We start from the raw sequence: 19,667 nt of genomic DNA, 5'->3' as shown, positions 1-19,667 counted from the left end.
AGTCTTACAGTGAAAAGCCCACATTGAACTAGATTTCTTAAGTCTTACAGTGAAAAGCCCACAATGAACTAGATTTCTTAAGTCTTGCAGTGAAAAGCCCACAATGAACTAGATTTCTTAAGTCTTACAGTGAAAAGCCCACAATGAACTAGATTTCTTAAGTCTTACAGTGAAAAGCCCACATTGAACTTGATTTCTTAAGTCTTACAGTGAAAAGCCCACACTGAACTAGATTTCTTAAGTCTTACAGTGAAAACCCCACATTGAACTAGATTTCTTAAGTCTTACAGTGAAAACCCCACAATGAACTAGATTTCTTAAGTCTTACAGTGAAAAGCCCACAATGAACTAGATTTCTTAAGTCTTACAGTGAAAAGCCCACAATGAACTAGATTTCTTAAGTCTTACAGTGAAAAGCTCATAATGAACTAGATTTCTTAAGTCTTACAGTGAAAACCCCACATTGAACTAGATTTCTTAAGTCTTACAGTGAAAACCCCACATTGAACTAGATTTCTTAAGTCTTACAGTGAAAAGCCCACAATGAACTAGATTTCTTAAGTCTTACAGTGAAAAGCCCACAATGAACTAGATTTCTTAAGTCTTACAGTGAAAAGCCACAATGAACTAGATTTCTTAAGTCTTACAGTGAAAAGCCCACAATGAACTAGATTTCTTAAGTCTTACAGTGAAAAGTCCACAATGAACTAGATTTCTTAAGTCTTACAGTGAAAAGCCCACAATGAACTAGATTTCTTAAGTCTTACAGTGAAAAACCCACAATGAACTAGATTTCTTAAGTCTTACAGTGAAAAACCCACACTGAACTAGATTTCTTAAGTCGTACAGTGAAAAGCCCACACCGAACTAGATTTCTTAAGTCTTACAGTGAAAAGCCCACAATGAACTAGATTTCTTAAGTCTTACAGTGAAAAGCCCACACTGAACTAGATTTCTTAAGTCTTACAGTGAAAAGCCACAATGAACTAGATTTCTTAAGTCTTACAGTGAAAAGCCCACAATGAACTAGATTTCTTAAGTCTTACAGTGAAAAGCCCACAATGAACTAGATTTCTTAAGTCTTACAGTGAAAAGCCCACAATGAACTAGATTTCTTAAGTCTTACAGTGAAAAGCCCACAATGAACTAGATTTCTTAAGTCTTACAGTGAAAAGCCCACACTAATATGAACATCGATTCTGGAGAAGTAGTGGTAAAAAATTTTTAAAGTTGACTAATTTAGTGGTCATATTGGATGTCTGAGCAGCACCAGTTTCATTTAGATCCAAATGGGGATGAATGTGTGTGTAAAGTTTCAAGGCAACCCTCCAAGTAGTTAAGGAGGAGTAGTGATAACAAACTAGTGCTAACAGATAGGGACAGGTAACATGAGATCTTATCAGCTTTTCTGGTCTATGACCAGGAGGGCTAAAAATGAGTATTCAGTCCAAAATAGTGGATCTACAGTAACTTGGTAAATAACTTCTATTTTACCTACCTTTAAAGAGAGGGCAGATTTTCCAGACAAATAGGGAGCTTGTCCCTGAGAACTGTCCAAGGCAGAGCTCTAGGAAGAACAATGGTACTCCACAGAAGAACAGGAAGATAAAATATGGAATCAGGAAAGCCCCTGAAAGAAAAAATGCAAAGATAATATTTATCATATATACTCGCTAATAAGTCAAGTCAAACTGCAAACAATAGAGATCTTCATCTGCCCACAGCATAATATGCCTGCAAATCAGTGTTTATGTTGTTTGTTCTACTGATTAATCCCAACAAAATGCAAAGACCCAGAACTGACAGTGCATTAACTGCAGATCTCTGTCTGTGCAGTTTGCAGTTGGACTCATCTAAAAGGGAGTACATATGGTATGCATCATGGTAAAAACTCAACCATTCTTGATTCTTTCTTTACCAGAGGCCAGCATGATGAAAAGCAATTCTTTGCTGAATTGAGGTATCATACTATAGCTGGTCCACACCTGATAGTCTAGTGGTATGTGCACTTAGATGTCAAAAACAAGCAAATTGGGTTTGATTCCTGGCAGCCAAACATATTCTTTGTATCCTATTAACTTCCCATTACTTACTCTGCCTCTGCCATTTTGTGCATAATAAACCCAGTATACAGGAGTCCAGCTTTGTGGCTATGAACAACAATGACCACTCTAGTGGGTACTTTATACTAGAAAAATAGGTTACTATTTCCTGCTGTGCAGAGCATACTTCTTATCTGTTTAACTTCTTTACTTCATCCAACTTGCAGCATGTGGAAGCCTAATTCCTTCAAATTATTTCTCATTTTTCTGGCCACATTTGATCAAGGATCATAATCATTAGTACAAAACGTAAAGCTTCCAAACCAGGATGATTTCTCTCAAATTTTGTCAGATTCTGTTAGGCAAAGCTTGAGAAGAAGCTGCTTGAAGCTCTTCCATTTCCAGTAATAGCAGCCATATTTTATGGCAGATCTGCACCATGTTAACAAATCAGAATTCATGCCAAGATTTTCTCTGTCAAATTTTAACTCAAATTTTGGTGAGATGTGTTTGACAATAAGTTGCTTAAAGGTTTTTCTTTTGTTAGTAACTGTGGCCATACTGAACGATGGATTGTTAATGACTAACAAATTGTATGTACCTTATACCATAAAGGCTCCCTCTAAAACCAGGTGCAATTTAATCAAACCAGTGCTCACAGAAAATCTGTTTCATAAACAGCCTCGAGACAAGTAGCCTTTAAAAAATTGTTTGCCCTGACTCCAATTCCACTTGCCCCAAAAGAGACCATTCCAATTTTTTTGACCCTGTACACTTAGACTTAAAGGTCTACTAGTCCACTCACACGACTTTCATTTATATTATAAATTTAACCTTCATGAAGCGATTTGTATAGGTATTATGTCATATACCTCATCATTAATGAAAATAATGACTACAGGACATCAATTTTTTATTGTTGGAGCAAAAACGCTCCTAGCTGATTTCACGCTCGGTAATTTCCATAAGGCTGAAATTGATACGGCCTAACTTCATAGCGAGCAGAATCTTCTTCAAATTCATGAAGTTGGCCATCTTCAAGGGGTTCACATTCCTCAAACGATGAAGATGAACATGACAAATTTGCCATAAATTCCCTAGTGTCGTCACTATCAGCCATTATCATCACATTTGCTAAACCTGAGGGACTTCCTGACTGTGTCACTTCCAGAAATCCAATGTTTCACTGGAAGTGTATAAATATTTCTGGGGCATTTTCCGTAAAACATTGATGAATGCTCAAATAATCTTAATTTTCTCCTATGTGAGTTAAAACCTACATCTAAAATGTAAATTTCTAAGTTATTTAGCAAAAAATGAACATTATGATATGTGTATTTGACTCTAGTAGACCTTTAAATACAAGTAGTTTTACTACATGAATGATTACATTCAACTGATATTGTAAAAAAAAAGTGGAGTCAGAGGGTTTCTTTCGAAAGCAGTAGTTTCAAGTCTGATATTCTCACAGTATTGTGGACCCTCAAGAATGTAAGAAAACTGGGGCTAATCATGCCAAGTGTCAGTGGAAATATTGACCAGTGATCAGAACTTGTATGAACTCAATGGATTCAATTAAGGCACCACCACCCCAAATGTGTGTTTCTGGTTGGCTGACCATCCCTGTTTCTCACTTCCAACCCAAGCACTTTTTTCCCCCATAGTAAAAACAAAAATTACATTAAATATATTTATATTTTGAAAAGATGACCTGCCTACCACAATTTTAAAACCACACAATAGGAAACATATCTTTTAGATGCAAACAAGATACTATTGTTCTGTTTCTAAAACACAGCCAAAGGTACCTTGGCAAGTCAACAATTCCCATTGGACAGCTTAACTGTCAGAGACCTACAAAAACTGGTATACTGATACATAACTAGTGCAATATAGAGGCAACAAGTGTAAGCAAGATATGGGGTACCCGAGTACCTCATTATATGTATTATTATGACGGACAAATGACCACTAATTATAGGCAACAATAAAATATGGAGAACTGAAATATTGTTGTTTCCTTTTCTTATGTCATGTGCCATGCCTTTAACACAAATTTAAGGTTTTATATACAAGTGTGTAGATAAAATGAATATGGGTGAGGGTCATATAAACAAAGGGCAAATATATACCAGGCTAACAGCATCTTTCAAAATGCATTTTGTCACACAAAGTTTTTATCATGCAACTTCTGTCAAGGTACATGTATACCTAATTTGTTTTGGCAGGGGTTCGTTAGAAGAATGATGGGCAATTTATTTAGCACTGGAGGGGTACTGGGCACAAGCTATCCAATTTTCTGAGAAGCAGTTGTAAATTATTCATTGTTTCTGGATAACACTTGATGGATGACATATCAAGTGATCAACAAAGAACCATTTCATAAGCGGACTTCAACGTAAACATATATTCTCATCGTCAATGCACCCATGCACTTTTTTGGTTAAAGTTTCACAGCAAATATGGTTATTACCTAATAAACAACATGCCCAAGTAGAGCTGTTATCACTCACCTGTCTTAAATAACTTACCATTGGCCATTCAACTAAAAAGGGTTATATAGTATTTTAGGCAATAATCTATGTTAACTATCTCTGACACCTAATATTATATTGATTTTACCAATGGTACAATAGTGTGATACAAATTCTGTCCAAATTAATATGCATAGTCCTTCGCCCATAACTGACATCATATAACATTTTTAAGTTCTGAGACGAAGCTTTAACTTGTACTCTAACAGTCATATGGTTTTACACCAACTGATATTATAATTCACAAACTGGGAGCAATGATGGGCAGGCAGACACTGTTTCAATTCTGCCCCCTCCCCCCCCCCCGTTTCCTCCCCCCAGTCGGGCATTGAGCACAACAAAGAAATTCTTTCAAACTTTAGTCTATGCAAGAGGCTTCATTGGCAAGAAATGATCCAATTTCATAAAAATTAGGTCAGAGTGATATTATGTCCCATTTGACAATCTGAACTGATGAGGTAATGGGATGGATTACAGAAAATGTAAATTGGGTAACATATGAATAAAAGGTTTCAAATAGTAACTACCCATCTTTAAACTGCTGGTGAAATGCTCAATAAAATTTAGATGTTTTTAAAAATAAAATTAAAATAAAACTTGGATACTACAGGAGTTTCTCTAAGGGACTGATGCAGTAGTGGCCAAAAAGAAGTAGGAATTCACAGTAAGTTCATTTCCTGTAGTATCCAAGTAGCAATTCACAGTAAGTTCATTTCCTGTAGTATCCAAGTAGCAATTCACAGTAAGTTCGTTTCCTGTAGTATCCAAGTAGCAATTCACAGTAAGTTCGTTTCCTGTAGTATCCAAGTAGGAATTCACAGTAAGTTCGTTTCCTGCAGCCTTCTTTTCATTATGATTTGTGACTAGTGAAATTATCTTACATATTCTTTTAAAAAGCTCACAAATATCAAATCTAGTAACAAATATTTTCATATCTGTCCAATATAAATGCTCACAAGAAAAATGCAATACAAAAGTGTCATGACCTTTGACCTTGAACCTGATATTATGGATATAGGTCACCAAACTTGTCTCAGAAACTGTCATGATATATCCACATGCTAAGTTTGGTTTACCTGTAATTATTATTTTTTAATAAAAAGACCAAGTTGTTGAGCATTCAAGGCATTCTTCAGTCACAAATCATCACCAAACAAAACCAGTCAAGACCTCTGCTCTCAAAATCAGTGTCAAAAAGCTGACTATCAATTTGTTTTTGAAAACCAATGAAATAAAAAGTCTGGTTAAACTTCAGTTGTATATGTACTAGCTGCTATGTTCACAAGCTCAATAATGGACAAACATATAAGCAGTTACTTTTGACTCATTGCTAAGGTCAAATAGTTCTGGTTTTGTAATTGTTCATAGCAGTACACTTGCTGATGGTGAGATCTGCACCATTTTCATTTAAAAATAATCACATGTAGTAGTGAAAGTCAAATATTTATGACACCATTCATCATTTTAGAGAGTCACTATGCTAGCCATACTAAGTTTTAAAGCACCATTTTTTTAAATACTAGCTGCATCTTGTTATGGATGTTTAGTTCAACCCTATATGAGTATGACCATCTGTTCATGGAAAAGAAGCCTAAAGATTTTCAAAATGGTTGGTAAAGAGGTCATGACTGCACTATTTTCAGTCAGGCCCACTACATACCATAAACCCATGCTGATATGACCAGTGGTTAACAGTCAAACATCTGTCACAATGGCAGCCACAGCTGATAACAGATAGTTCCCAAATGATGTCATCAGCAGCCATATTTGTGGTATGCTGGCAGATTTACTGCTGAGTTTATATTGTGTTTGGAAGTTTAAATAAATTCAATGAATCTCAAGACAGTTAAAAAAACACAAACAGAATGCAAATCAAACATTCTGTTTGTATCTATATTTGTAATTTATAAGTTGATTTTGCTACAGTGTGCCATGTTCAAAACGGTCAATTATGGTGGTCACATATAGAAAAAACTGCCAGGCTGCCCATCGTCTAGATAAAATGGGCAGATTATTGTCTGCTAGTGACCTCATCAGGAAGCATCTATCGACATGCATATTTTTTTTTTTGGGATCATTCACATGCCATGAGAAATCTTGAAGTGAAAACCCCAAGTCAATCTGACCAAACAAGCAGGAGAAGTGCCAAGATTTTCAAGATGGTCACCATGGCTGCTTGTTGTATATCAAATCAGCACAATTTTCATATAGACCATTTATATGTCATTACAAATCTATCTTTTAATCAAACTCCAATGTCAATACGACCATCCAGTCAGGATGAATGGCAATCAAAGATTTTCAGGATGGCCACCATTTTGGCTTGCAGAGCTTCAGATCAGCACAACCATCTACATGTCATAATATTCACAGAGTTAAAATCCCATGACAAGCTGACCATCCATGTAGGAGGCATAGAAATAACAATTTTCAAAGATGGCTGCTGTGGTGGAAACAAACCATTTTCAATTATGACCAACTCTAACTAGGGATGAAGTTGGATGACAAGTGTCATTACTTTATTCCAAGTACTTTAGAGTAAGTTGTGATAAAAAACAACTGTTACTGGATGACGGACAAAGTCCCTTCATGCAAGCTCATCTGGTCTTTGATCAGAAAAGCTTTAAAAATAAGCCAAAAATATTACCTCCTCCATTTTGCATGACCAAATAGGGAAATCTCCAGATGTTTCCCACACCCACAGAATAGCCAATGACCGAGAGGATAAACTCAAGCTTCCGGGCCCACACCCCACGTTCATAGTCGTCCGTCAATATACCAATCTCTGACTCCTGATCCTGATCATCCTTGACTGGGCTTTCATCTGATAGGACTCCATTTTTTTCAATATCACCTTTGTTCTGCAAAGAAAATGTTTTAAGAACTTTGAACATCTTAATGTACCTAACAACACAAAGAATTAAGGCAACTCAAATATACAGTACGGAATTGATGAAATAAGAGAAACTAATTACATGCATGTAAAACAATTACCATATGCCTCCAACACAGTCAAATTGTCTTAATTTTGTTGAATCAGCTAATGTGGGTACGTGGGAAAGCCTGCCAGTAGCTTTTCATGGGTCGGTGGTTCTTTCCTGGGTTTTCCAGGGTTCTTCCTCCACCAGTTACACTGGCCGCCATATATGGCCTATCTTGTGCTGAAAAATGGCGTTAAACCCTAGAACAACAACAACAACAATGGGAGTGATGTTCTACACTATGGTATATTGATCAACCATTTCTGGGGAGTAGTGACAGTCATTGTGGCAGCCATATTCATTAAGGGCTTGGTGAAAATTCCCATCATCCATTCAGGGGCAGTAGTGACAACAAGATTGTTAAGATCATCATGTCAGCCATACTAGATGTATGACTGGCACCATTTTCATTTAGACCATTTAGGTATCATAAGATGTCTATTCGTGAAAACCCCATGTTAAGATAGCGTTCTATTGACAGAAGAGTAGCGATAACAATAGTTCTACTGACAGAGATAACAATAGTTATATTGACAGAAGAGTAGAGATAACAATAGTTTCAAGATATGACTTCCCAATAAATAGAAGAGAAGTAGGAAAAACAAGATTTACAATATGGTTCCTGTGGTGGCCATACTGGACATAAAACTGGCATGATTTTCATTCAAGAAGACTTCTGGTGAAATCCTCCTGTCAATGTTTTTCTGTCCACACAGCAATTAGATAACAAGATTAGTAAGATGGCTACCATGTGTCTGTCAGATTGATATGAATTTTATTTAAGACCAGCAAGATATCACAAGATGTCTTTTAGTGAAAACCCCATTCTGATATGTGAAAACGCCATTTTGATATGTGAAAACCCCATGTTGATATGTGAAAACCCCATTTTGATATGACCATCCTTTCAGACTGTATATAAATTCTTATGCACGAACATATTGTTGCACATATTAAATGTTTTAGACATTTTTTACACAATAAATTTTTCAAATTTTCCTTTTTAACTGTTCATTCTAACATTAAAATAAAAGTTTTGTGCATCTCTTCAAGGTGTACTCCTATGTTAATATTCTTACAAGAAGGCAAATTTTACCATGTCAACTTGAAATTCAATGCCATTTGACCTAGTTTATTTGATGTACAAGGGTTCGGGAATACCAACTCATAAAGATAAAATGTTGTAGCGTAACTACATATTTATAATGCACCATCCTTAATTTCCAAGTAAGTTAATATAAAGTATCAAAATTGAAAGGAAATAAATCAAATAATATGGCATGATTTTCTACAAAAACAAAATCTAAAGTTGTTTCCTGATTATAGGGATAAATACCATGTATTAAAATATGATGAGATAATGCTGAGTTCTAATTGGGTATGCTATGTTCTAATTGGGTATGCCACAGGGAAGCATTGCACAATGTAACAAATACATTTTTTGTATTAATCTGTCTTACTGTAATTTTTTAATCCACACCATCCATTTCTGGAGACCCACTGAAATATAATAAGAAACCAGCGCTAGTTCAATCCTCATCTTGATAATAAATTTATCGAAACTGATATCTTTGGTCAGTGAAGTAATAAAACCATGTTATATATATTGAATGAGTGCCTCACACGGTGTATCAAAACTGATATCCTTGGTCAGTGAAGCAATAAAACCATGTTTTATATATTGAATGAGTGCCTGACACGGTGTATCAAAACTGATATCCTTGGTCAGTTAAGTAATAAAACCATGTTATATATATTGAATGAGTGCCTCACACGGTATATCAAAACTGATATCCTTGGTCAGTGAAGTAATAAAACCATGTTTTATATATTGAATGAGTGCCTAACACAGTGTATCAAAACCGATATCCTTGATCAGTGAAGTAATAAAACCATGTTATATATATTGAATGAGTGCCTCACACGGTGTATCAAAACTGATATCCTTGGTCAGTGAAGTAATAAAACCATGTTATATATACTGAATGAGTGCCTTACACGGTGTACAGTTTACCACTACTGTTCATCAATTCATAATCAAAACAACTTTCATTGCTGACATTTTGAACACGTTTAAATCTTCTCTATGAATGATCAATAAATACATAAACTGCCTTTTCTGGGACAATTCTGGCAAGAATATGACAGAAAGTCAGCACTAAAAATAATACATACATGAAGTGTTTGAAATGAAACCAATAACAGGTGTCACAGGTAATCAACCAAACCTAATGGGAAGATATACATCATACATACATTGCTTCAAAACAAAATCGTTTTTTTTTTATATAAGTCTTATCATAGACTGCTATGCAAATTGCATTAAAATGCACAATTTAGTATATATATATGTTTAGGCAATATGCAGCACAATCACATATTAAAATGTTTCTTGCACAATAATCTTAATCTTCATGTTGACTAACCCAATACCCATTGTTTGTTTGTTTGGGTGGGGGGGCAGTTTTTAATTTTTTTTATTTTCGTAATGTGCTGTGGGTTATGTAAAGTTGTATTTTGTCGCTGACCTTGTCCAAAATCTAGTTCAGAATATACCTGACCAAAATGATTTTTTTCTTCTATTCTGTAAACAACTAATACATAGCTAATATTTTCTCTATGAGTACGGGTTTAATGTTAGGATTATTATTAACAAAGTAAACATGTCCGTTGTGTCATAGTAATCATGATTTTTTAACCCTGGGTCACCAAAATTATAGTATTTCATTCTGTATCCCATGTGCAAACATTCACAAAGCAAAACACATTTTTGGAGTATTTTTGCACGTTTAAAAAAAATTAAATGCATGAATGTTATTTTATAGTACTCGAATGCATAAGACTGTCAGCTTTGTCGTTAATATGCCTAGCAAGGCATCTTTATTTGAGACAATAAATACACATTCTGTCCAGTTGGGTTCAAATGTAAATTATACATCCTTGCAGAAAACTATTGTTGGAAAGACTCTGATAAACAATATTGTGAAAGATAAGGAAACAATTCTGCAGAAGTAGGAAGGTCAAATGGACGGAGAAAGGAAGATTGTTTGAGCCAGGAGATGTTTGTATCCTGATTTGAATGACAAGAAAAAAAGGAAACAATTTTGTCAGCTGAATTTGGATATGACTTTACCGCAAGTAACGGATGGTTGCACAGATTTCAAGTGTGTCACAATATTAAGTGTTCTATCCTTAGTGGAGAATCAGCTGATGTTAATAATGAAGTTGTCGAAGATTGGAACAAAAGACTAAACGATATATGCAGGGGATATGACAGCAAGGATATGTTTAATTGTGACAAGACTGGTTTGTTTTTTAGACTGTTACCAACAGAGTGACAGATGATGTGATCTGTAATATAATTATAAAGACAGTTTTAAAACTATAGCAAGGGTTATTCATAACATTCTTTTGAAAATGATGAAACAGTTTGTTTTTCATTTATTTCACAACATGCATGTGATTTTTTTTATGAAAATATTAAATGTGTTAGAATTAAATGAACTTGTGACTTTCTTCATATGTATTTGCTATTCACATTTGTCATCCCCCTCTAGAAAGGTCACCCTCATTATAAGGCCACTTCCCTGCTGCAAAAGGGTTGGCATTATAAGAGGGGGAATACTGTAGTTAATTACGACAACTAGAGTTTTATTACACATTTAGTTACACCATCTCCATTTTACTGTGGAGTCGGTTTCAACAATTCTAACTTTTAATATACAATTAGTCTGCAAAGTGTCTTCAAATGCTAGCTTCAGGTAACAGAAATTAATTTCAAACTGCAATTTATGATTTGATTTTCAAAATTAGTATTGACTACAAGGAAATTATAATAAAATTAAGCAAAACAATACTTTCTTTATTTTCAGAACCCCAAATGGATCCTTCAAATGTGTATCCTGAGATCACATTATTGACTTTTTCAACTTTGATGCATCATTGTATAATTTGGCACAAATCATAAAATTAATGACTGCAGCACACAAAACCACTAATTTGATGAAAATAACCATTAAAATTTTCATACCAAACACATGCCACTCTCAGAAACAAATTCAATCCTTGTTCAGGTGTTAGGACTTTATAGTCTTAAACTAAGTAACAGAAAAGAGCAAAAACCAACAAGTTTTGTAAAATTCAACAAAAATAATTAATTTCCCAAAAATACAAAGATTTTTTTAAAAAATTATAGTACTGTGAATTAAATCCTAAAGAGTCTTACAAGTTTTATCACAAGTCCAAATGTATTGTTGTTGTAGGGTTTAACGCCATTTTTCAGCACAAGATAGGCTATACATGGTGGCCAGTACAACTGGTGGAGCAAGAACCCTGGAAAACCCTGGGAAGAACCACTAACTCATGAGAAGCTACTGGCAAGCTTTCTCATGTACCCATTTTCATTTGTCTTTTGGTGAAAACACCATGTCATAATGAGGGGGAGGGAGTAGTGACAAGAAGATATTTAAGATAGTCATCATGTAATTTTCATTAAGGACCAAATAGTTATCATGAGAAGTCTACTGCTGAAAACCCCATGTTGATGTAGCCATCCATGTTGAGAGGAGATGGGATAACAACATTTTCAAGATATCACTTTCCATTCAGAGTAGCAGTAAAATTATTTTCAAGATGGCTGCTGGGGCAGCTAAACTAGATGTTGATTGGCATCATTTCATTTAAAAGGAACTCGACATCAAAAGAAGTCTTTCTGGCAAAAATCCCACATCAATATGACTTTCTGTTCAAGTAGAGTTGTGATAAGATTTTTAAGGTAGCTGGGATAGAAAAATGATGATGATGATGATGATGTTCGTCCATCGGTGTCGATGAGGACCATTTAATGTCATCGATTCACTGGGGTTGGGTCCGGAGATGGCTGATAAGTCCAATCCAGGCCCAGAAGAGTCTGTTGCAGTGGGGACATGGATGTACAGGTTGCTGACTGGGAGTTGCAGAACTGCTGTTCCTGGATTTGTGCAGATCATGTTTCTCAGCTGCAGCCACCAGTCTTTTCTGCTCAAAGGCTGCCGCACTGACACTGAATTGACTGTGCCAAGCAGATCGGTTAGCAGCGACACTCTCCCAGCTGTCAGGATCAATGCCTAAGTTCTTCAGCGAGGCCTTGAGGTTGTCCTTGTACCTCTTTTTTTTTTTACCACCGTGAGATCTCTTACCTTGGCGTAGCTCTCCATTGGAAAATACATTGCCAGAAACAACAAAAATTAATGCCAGGGGACTATTTTTCAGCAACCTTGAAACTATTATTTAAACATTATGTGAAAATTACAATTTTAAATGTTGAATCTATTCTGGCAACAAACATCTGATTGCAAACCAAGCCTTTGTTAAATATTGGCTGATTATTATGGGCCACACTAATTCACAATTGTCAGCTATTTATTACAGAATCAGAAATTTAGACACAAGGTAATTAGCACCAATAAACTGAACTGTAATGGTGAAAAACTAAGGTAAAAATAAAATTATAATATAAGTTCTGGTCCAGACAACAAGAGACTGTCAAATGAACAAGAGTCTCTCAAGGTGACTGATGCTCTTATGTAGAAAAGAATTAACAGGAATTTTGAACCAAAACATGTGACCTATGAATAAGGGATAAATTTCCTGGGTTACCTACCTACAATTAAATATCAAATGGCTATAAAAGAAATGTCCTTCTAAAGAACAGACAATTTTTAAGGCCATCTTCTGTACATAACATCTTATAGCAAATATCTAAAGCTTTTGAAAATTAACCAACATTTTTTTAACTGAAAAAAGAATGACAAAAATTTATTTTTACATGTTCTATCCATACATTCAAGAGTTTAATGTTCTTTCTGAGTTTAGCGTGGTATAAACTGTCAGTTGCTGAATCACAAAGCAAATAACGCCTGAAGGACAATAATTGGCATTAGGTCCTGGAGGAAAAGATTACTTTATATGAAATATTTTTGGATCTGAATAAGCACACAAGTAAATTTAACATGATCTTGTTTATTTCTGTTCATATGTAAAGTATGGCAATTGCAAAGTTAGGCAACAATAGTAAAATGACAGGGCCATGTAAAGCACATGGAATTAAGAGTCAGTGCTTTTAGAATTTGAGCCTAGGATTCTGATATTTTTAAAGTCACCAGGCCTGGGCCTGAGTTTTAAAAAAATTATTTGAGTACCTGACAGATCAATATACTCATCCTCAAAATTACAAACTCATGAAAACCATTAAAATGCTTAAGTAAAGGAAAACAGTTTACTTTCAAGTCCATATATCAATGAAGGCAAAAATGTTCAATGTGCGCCTATGCAGTTTCCATTTAATACAAGTTGAAGCGAACTGCTGCTTCAAGGATAAGCTTGTAAGCAGTGCAATTTATTTCATATCGTGGCATCAAAAGACATGATATCAACTTGCATAGTTTGCAAAGAATGTACATGGAAATGTCTGTCCCATGTCCGTAGCTTCCTAAGGGCTTGTAAGGTATAAGGTATAAGCATTCCCTGCAACAAGAATTATTCTTGAATCACTATGTCAGTTACTCATCTGTTGTTGCAAATATTCTTTTCATAAATCTCATGCCACAAATGTGCATGTTTCCTTCAAAGCAAAGTGATGCACATATAGATGACCAATGTAAATTCCACAGCAAATTATAATCCTCTGACAAAATCTGAATCTGGCCACTAACACTAAATTTTGATGTTAATACTTGAGGCACATGTGTCTTTTCAGGCAATTCCTAGGCTTCATTACAAATGTGTATTTTTATAACTAATTCTGGTTTGAAAAAGGACCAGCACAATCACGAAACTCAAAAAATTCATACATCTGAAAAAGAAAACAAAAATACTATTAAATGACTTCAATTAAGTACAGCTGAACTATAGATTGTAATTCTAACCTAAATTACATATTTTAATTATGAACAGGTTAAACTATACAACTCTACAGCACAAGAAAAAAAGCAATGTAACTTGTTAACTTTACAAAACTTCACACACACACCCAAGCATAAATATTCATTCAAGCTGATCCCTTTATACATGCATTCATAATGTTACCCACAACATCAGTGTCTACTACAGGTTGAATACAGTTCCAAACAGCTTTGAAATGTTTTGGACATGTTCACTTTGAGTAAGCTTTGTAAACTAACCAAAATAAATTCATAATTCAAGGGGAAGTTGATTAAATGTTTACGAACTTGCAATTAAAGACAAGTAATCTGGAACTCAGAATGAATCACAATGTATAGAGTAAGTTATATGTTTATCTAAAGTCATAAGACCATAATATGATTTTTAATTACTAAAATTAGGACATTATGTAATTACCAAAAAGGGGACAAGAAGCTGAAACATCACAAGACTGCTGTATTCAACTATCCATGTGTACAACAAGAATGGACAGCCAACTATAAAGATTCCTAATTTCTTGTACTGCTAACTACACAAAGTTTTTTTTAAATATCTACCAAAACCAACTGACTGATTATAGATTAACTGCATCCTAATGAAACCTATACGACATATGGAACTTGGATGAACCCTATGAAATGTGTGTATGTGGCCTTTGACCTATGGAACTTGGATGAACCCTATGAAATGTGTGTATGTGGCCTTTGACATATGGAACTTGGATGAACCCTATGAAATGTGTGTATGTGGCCTTTGACACATGGAACTTGGATGAACCCTATGAAATGTGTGTATGTGGCCTTTGACACATGGAACTTGGATGAACCCTATGAAATGTGTGTATGTGGCCTTTGACACATGAACTTGGATGAACCCTATGAAATGTGTGTATGTGGCCTTTGACACATGAACTTGGATGAACCCTATGAAATGTGTGCATGTGGCCTTTGACATATGGAACTTGGAAGAACCCAATGAAATGTATGTGGCCTTCGATATATGGAACTTGGATGAACCCTATGAAATGTGTATGTGGCCTTTGAAATATGGAACTTGGATGAACCCTATGAAATGTGTGCATGTGGCCTTTGACATATGGAACTTGGAAGAACCCAATGAAATGTATGGGGCCTTCGATATATGGAACTTGGATGAACCCTATGAAATGTGTATGTGGCCTTTGAAATATGGAACTTGGATGAACCCTATGAAATGTGTGCATGTGGCCTTTGACATATGGAACTTGGAAGAACCCAATGAAATGTATGTGGCCTTCGATATATGGAACTTGGATGAACCCTATGAAATGTGTGTATGTGGCCTTCGAAATATGGAACTTGGATGAACCCTATGAAATGTGTGTATGTGGCCTTCGTGGCTCAGTCTCAGTAAACAGGAAGGAAAAGTCCTGCATGTTGAGCCCACAACTGAAAGATTGGTGCAAACCGTTGAACTTTATCTGAAGGGGAAAATGGGAGATCAAGCATTTCACAGATTTAATTAAGTGTTGTGGATTCCCTAATAATTCATTAAATGTGTGAATAAAATCCATGAAAGGAAATATTATCAGAAGTCCCTCAAAGGGGTTGATACAACAGGGTGAAAAACAAATCCAGGATTTCAAGATAAGATCCTTTCTTCCTTTTATCTGTGTAGTGTTCAAACCATCTCCGACATCTTCAGCAACTACAAGATTTATAAAACAACTGCTGCAATATACATAATGGATGTCAGCTTGATACCATTTTCATTTAAGACAAAGCAGACATTGTTAAAAGTCTTTTGGTAAAACCCCTATGTCATAATGATCATCCATTCCACATGGGGGGAGGTAGTGACATTTTTAAGACATCATGGCAGCGATAATGAATGTACCACTGACTCCATCATCATTTAGGACTTCACTTGGTCAAAACTCTATGTCATAATGATCATCCATTCAATGGGGTAGTGACAAAAAGAGTTTTAATGAAGTTGCAGTGCCCATATTGAATGTATGACTAACACCATTTTCATTTTGGACCAACTAGATATTATAAGAAGTCTATTCGTGAAAAATGTATGATCAAACAGCCATCTGGACAGAAGTAGAGATAACAATATTTTCAATATATAACTTTCCATTCAGGAGTAGTAATAATAAGTTTATATTCAAGAAGGCTGTTGTAGTGGCAATGTTGGATATCAGACTGGCATCATTTTTATTAAAGACCAACTGGAGATCAAAGGAAGTCTTCTGATGCAAACTCCACATCAATATGACTTTCTGTTTAAGTAGTCTTGTGATCAACATGTTCATGTCAGCCATACTGGATGTCAGCTTAGTACCATTTTAATTAGGACGAGCCAGACATCATAAAAGGGCTTTTAGTGAAAATCCACTTAAGAGTAGCAATAACAAGATTTTCAAGATGGCTACAGTGGTGGCCTTGTTGGATGTCAGATTGGCACCATTATATTAAAAATAAGCAGACATAAAAAAAAATTTGTAGTGAAAACCACATGCTGATATTATCATCCATATAGGAGAAGTGGTAACTGGATTTTTAAGATGGCTGCCATACTGGATATAAGTTAGGCACCGTTTTCATTTAGAATCAAATGAAATTCATAAAAGAAGTCTTGTTGGTTAAAACTAATGCTGATATGACCATCCATTCAGAAAAAACTATAACAAGATTTTCAAGAATGCTGCCATGGCAGCCATACATGGACATCAGACTGGCACCATTTTCCTTTATCAAAAAATTTATATCATAAGAGGTCTCATAGTGAAAACCCCAAGCTGATATGACCATTCCTTTAGAAGTTGCAAAAAAAGAACATTACGATAACCATTGAGGCATGTCCGAGCATCATTTTCATTTTGAACCAACTAGACCATGTCTGAGCAGTTTAGGAGCAGAAGTAATAACAATATTGTGCTAACAGACAGATAAATGACAGCAAACAGACCATCCTTCATCTCTTCTGACCTAGTAGAGTCCGAAGCTTACATTTTCAGTTCTAAAGCCAAGCCATATTTGAATGACATCACAAACTGACTTGCCTTAGAGTACTTCATTCCAAGTATGGAGAAAATCCATCAAGGGATTCCAAAATGTGAAAAAATAAAATCTGTTCAGGGATTATAGAAATACAAGATAATGAAAGTAGTACAACCAAAACCTTATCCAAAGCATTGGGGGGCAGGCAGGGCCAGTTGAGGCTCAAGATTCCCATGAAGGTACTTTTATTTATTATGAGGGGGTCCCCATAATTAAGTTATGTGGTGGGGTTACAGCATTTCTTGCTACACTGCTAATGATATATAATGATCTTAATTCTATTGATGTCAAAGGGACAAGTTCTCCCAAATAAATTGTCTTTGCTTCATCACCTGTATGAAGAAAATCCAAAATGAGTTGAGAAAATATAAGTAAATGAAGGAAAAAAATGTAGCCAAACCTTCGAATACATCTTCTATGACTGTGACCTTGACCCAAAGGCAATAGGGAAAGTGAGCATGTAGTATAGTGAACTGTCTTTGCTTCATAACTAATTCCAAGTTTGATGATAATTGATCAAGTGGTTTAGGAATAAAATAATAAAACTTTACCCCAAAACCTTGAATTTTCTATGACACCAAGGTCAAAAGGGCGATTGTGCTTGTCGTTGAAAGAACTGTCTTCGCTTCATAACGATTCATGCTAAGTATCAAGGGGTTTAAGACTCATATGCAAATGAAACACGCTAACAAAACTTATGACATTTTTTACATAAGAAAAAAAAAAAACGACACTGCAGCTGCTTTGGGAAAATTGAATGATGTGTTTCGTTTCCCAATAATGCACCAACCATTTATTCAATAATAGAGATTATTGCTGGGGTGATTGTGTGATTTTCTTGCGAACAAGTACGCATTTATTTCAACTCAAGATAATTCCCAACTAATAAAATTGATGTAATTAGTTCTTCTTTAAACAAATCTGAGCTCAGACATTTTTTCATATCTACCTGGAACCGGAATTTTCAGATGACAAACCAACCGCCCGCCGCCCCCGCCCCCCGTGAATAATCAAGTCGTCGGTTACTACCGTTGGCTCGTCACAAACTGATTTCGCCTAAACAACAAGTGTTCTTTGCTAAATAATTATACTATCTCCTGTGTACTTATGACAACGTTTAGCTTGAAACAAATGCCATAAAAAATATCTTTATAGTGTTCATTTTCATTTGTATTAAATGTTTAAAAATAGAAAGGAAAATTTACTCGCCTCGTCTACCGTCGTAGAACATTGGCTTTCATATGCAATACTAGTTCCCGTTCAAACACGTATGTGACAGCACGCGGAAAGAGAACATTTACTCACGTCCGCGAAAAAAGAACTCAAGTTCACTAGCAGCAATATGCATCCGTTCTACGTGTAAACAACCTCAAGTCTATTGAGTTACTGGTCACCTTCAAAGTGGGGAGGGGGTGGGGTGCGGAATTAACTTTAATTTATATATTAACAATATAGAGCATTTCAATTATTTGTATCTGGGTTAAGCCACAGGAGTCTAACGTTTTATCACTAAGTACAAAGAAATCTCTGATAACATGAAATCAATAGTACCGATAAGGTGACTTCATGTTGTCAGAGATGTTGTACTTTGTTGATAAAACGTCAGACTCTTCTGGTTAGGCATACCTAGTACAAATGTTGTTTTGTCCACGTACTTCTACGATGCAGATAAATAAACACCCACCCCAACCATCGTTCCAGTTTACGGGCGACATCAAAATAGATTCCACGTTTCCCGTTTTCAAATGTGATTTTCGTTTATATCAACAATATGTCATGGAGAAAATATCCCTCCTTTTTTAAATTAAAAACTTGACATTTTACGGTAAATACAGCGTTTGTGTCAGTATTACACCGACGTTAATACAAAATACTCACCTGCATTACACTGATAGATCTCCATAAATATATGCATGTACATATCCTCTCTGACAAGGGTCCTTATCACATGCGACCATAGAAATCGGAACAACACTACGCTGACCTGTGGTCCGGTCTTTGAACTTTTATACTGATCGACAAAAGGTTGTGTGCCAATGAAAGGGCCAAAGGTTTCCAAGGCCATGGAAGGATTCTCACAATCAACCCAAACTCATATGGCTATCCTAACAAAGACTAAGCTAAGGTCAAATCACTGGCCAG

General features: G+C 35.5%; 1 protein-coding gene across 1 annotated transcript in view; it reads right to left on the bottom strand.

Annotated features, from left to right (window-relative positions):
- LOC149779861 (sodium-dependent proline transporter-like) overlaps positions 1 to 19,667 on the bottom strand; it is a 109,594-nt gene that overhangs the window by 66,407 nt on the left and 23,520 nt on the right. Inside the window, exons 2-3 of the mRNA XM_089936534.1 lie at positions 7,224 to 7,437; positions 1,499 to 1,630 (exon numbers count right to left, since the gene is read on the bottom strand). Coding sequence (XP_089792660.1) covers positions 1,499 to 1,630; positions 7,224 to 7,437 — 346 coding nt within the window. The remainder of the gene's footprint in view (positions 1 to 1,498; positions 1,631 to 7,223; positions 7,438 to 19,667) is intronic.

This window comes from Sinohyriopsis cumingii, chromosome 16 (genome assembly GCF_028554795.1).
Source record: "Sinohyriopsis cumingii isolate HCF-2022 chromosome 16, ASM2855479v2, whole genome shotgun sequence".
NCBI lineage: Eukaryota > Metazoa > Mollusca > Bivalvia > Unionida > Unionidae > Sinohyriopsis > Sinohyriopsis cumingii.
This window is presented reverse-complemented; position numbering and strand designations above follow the sequence as displayed.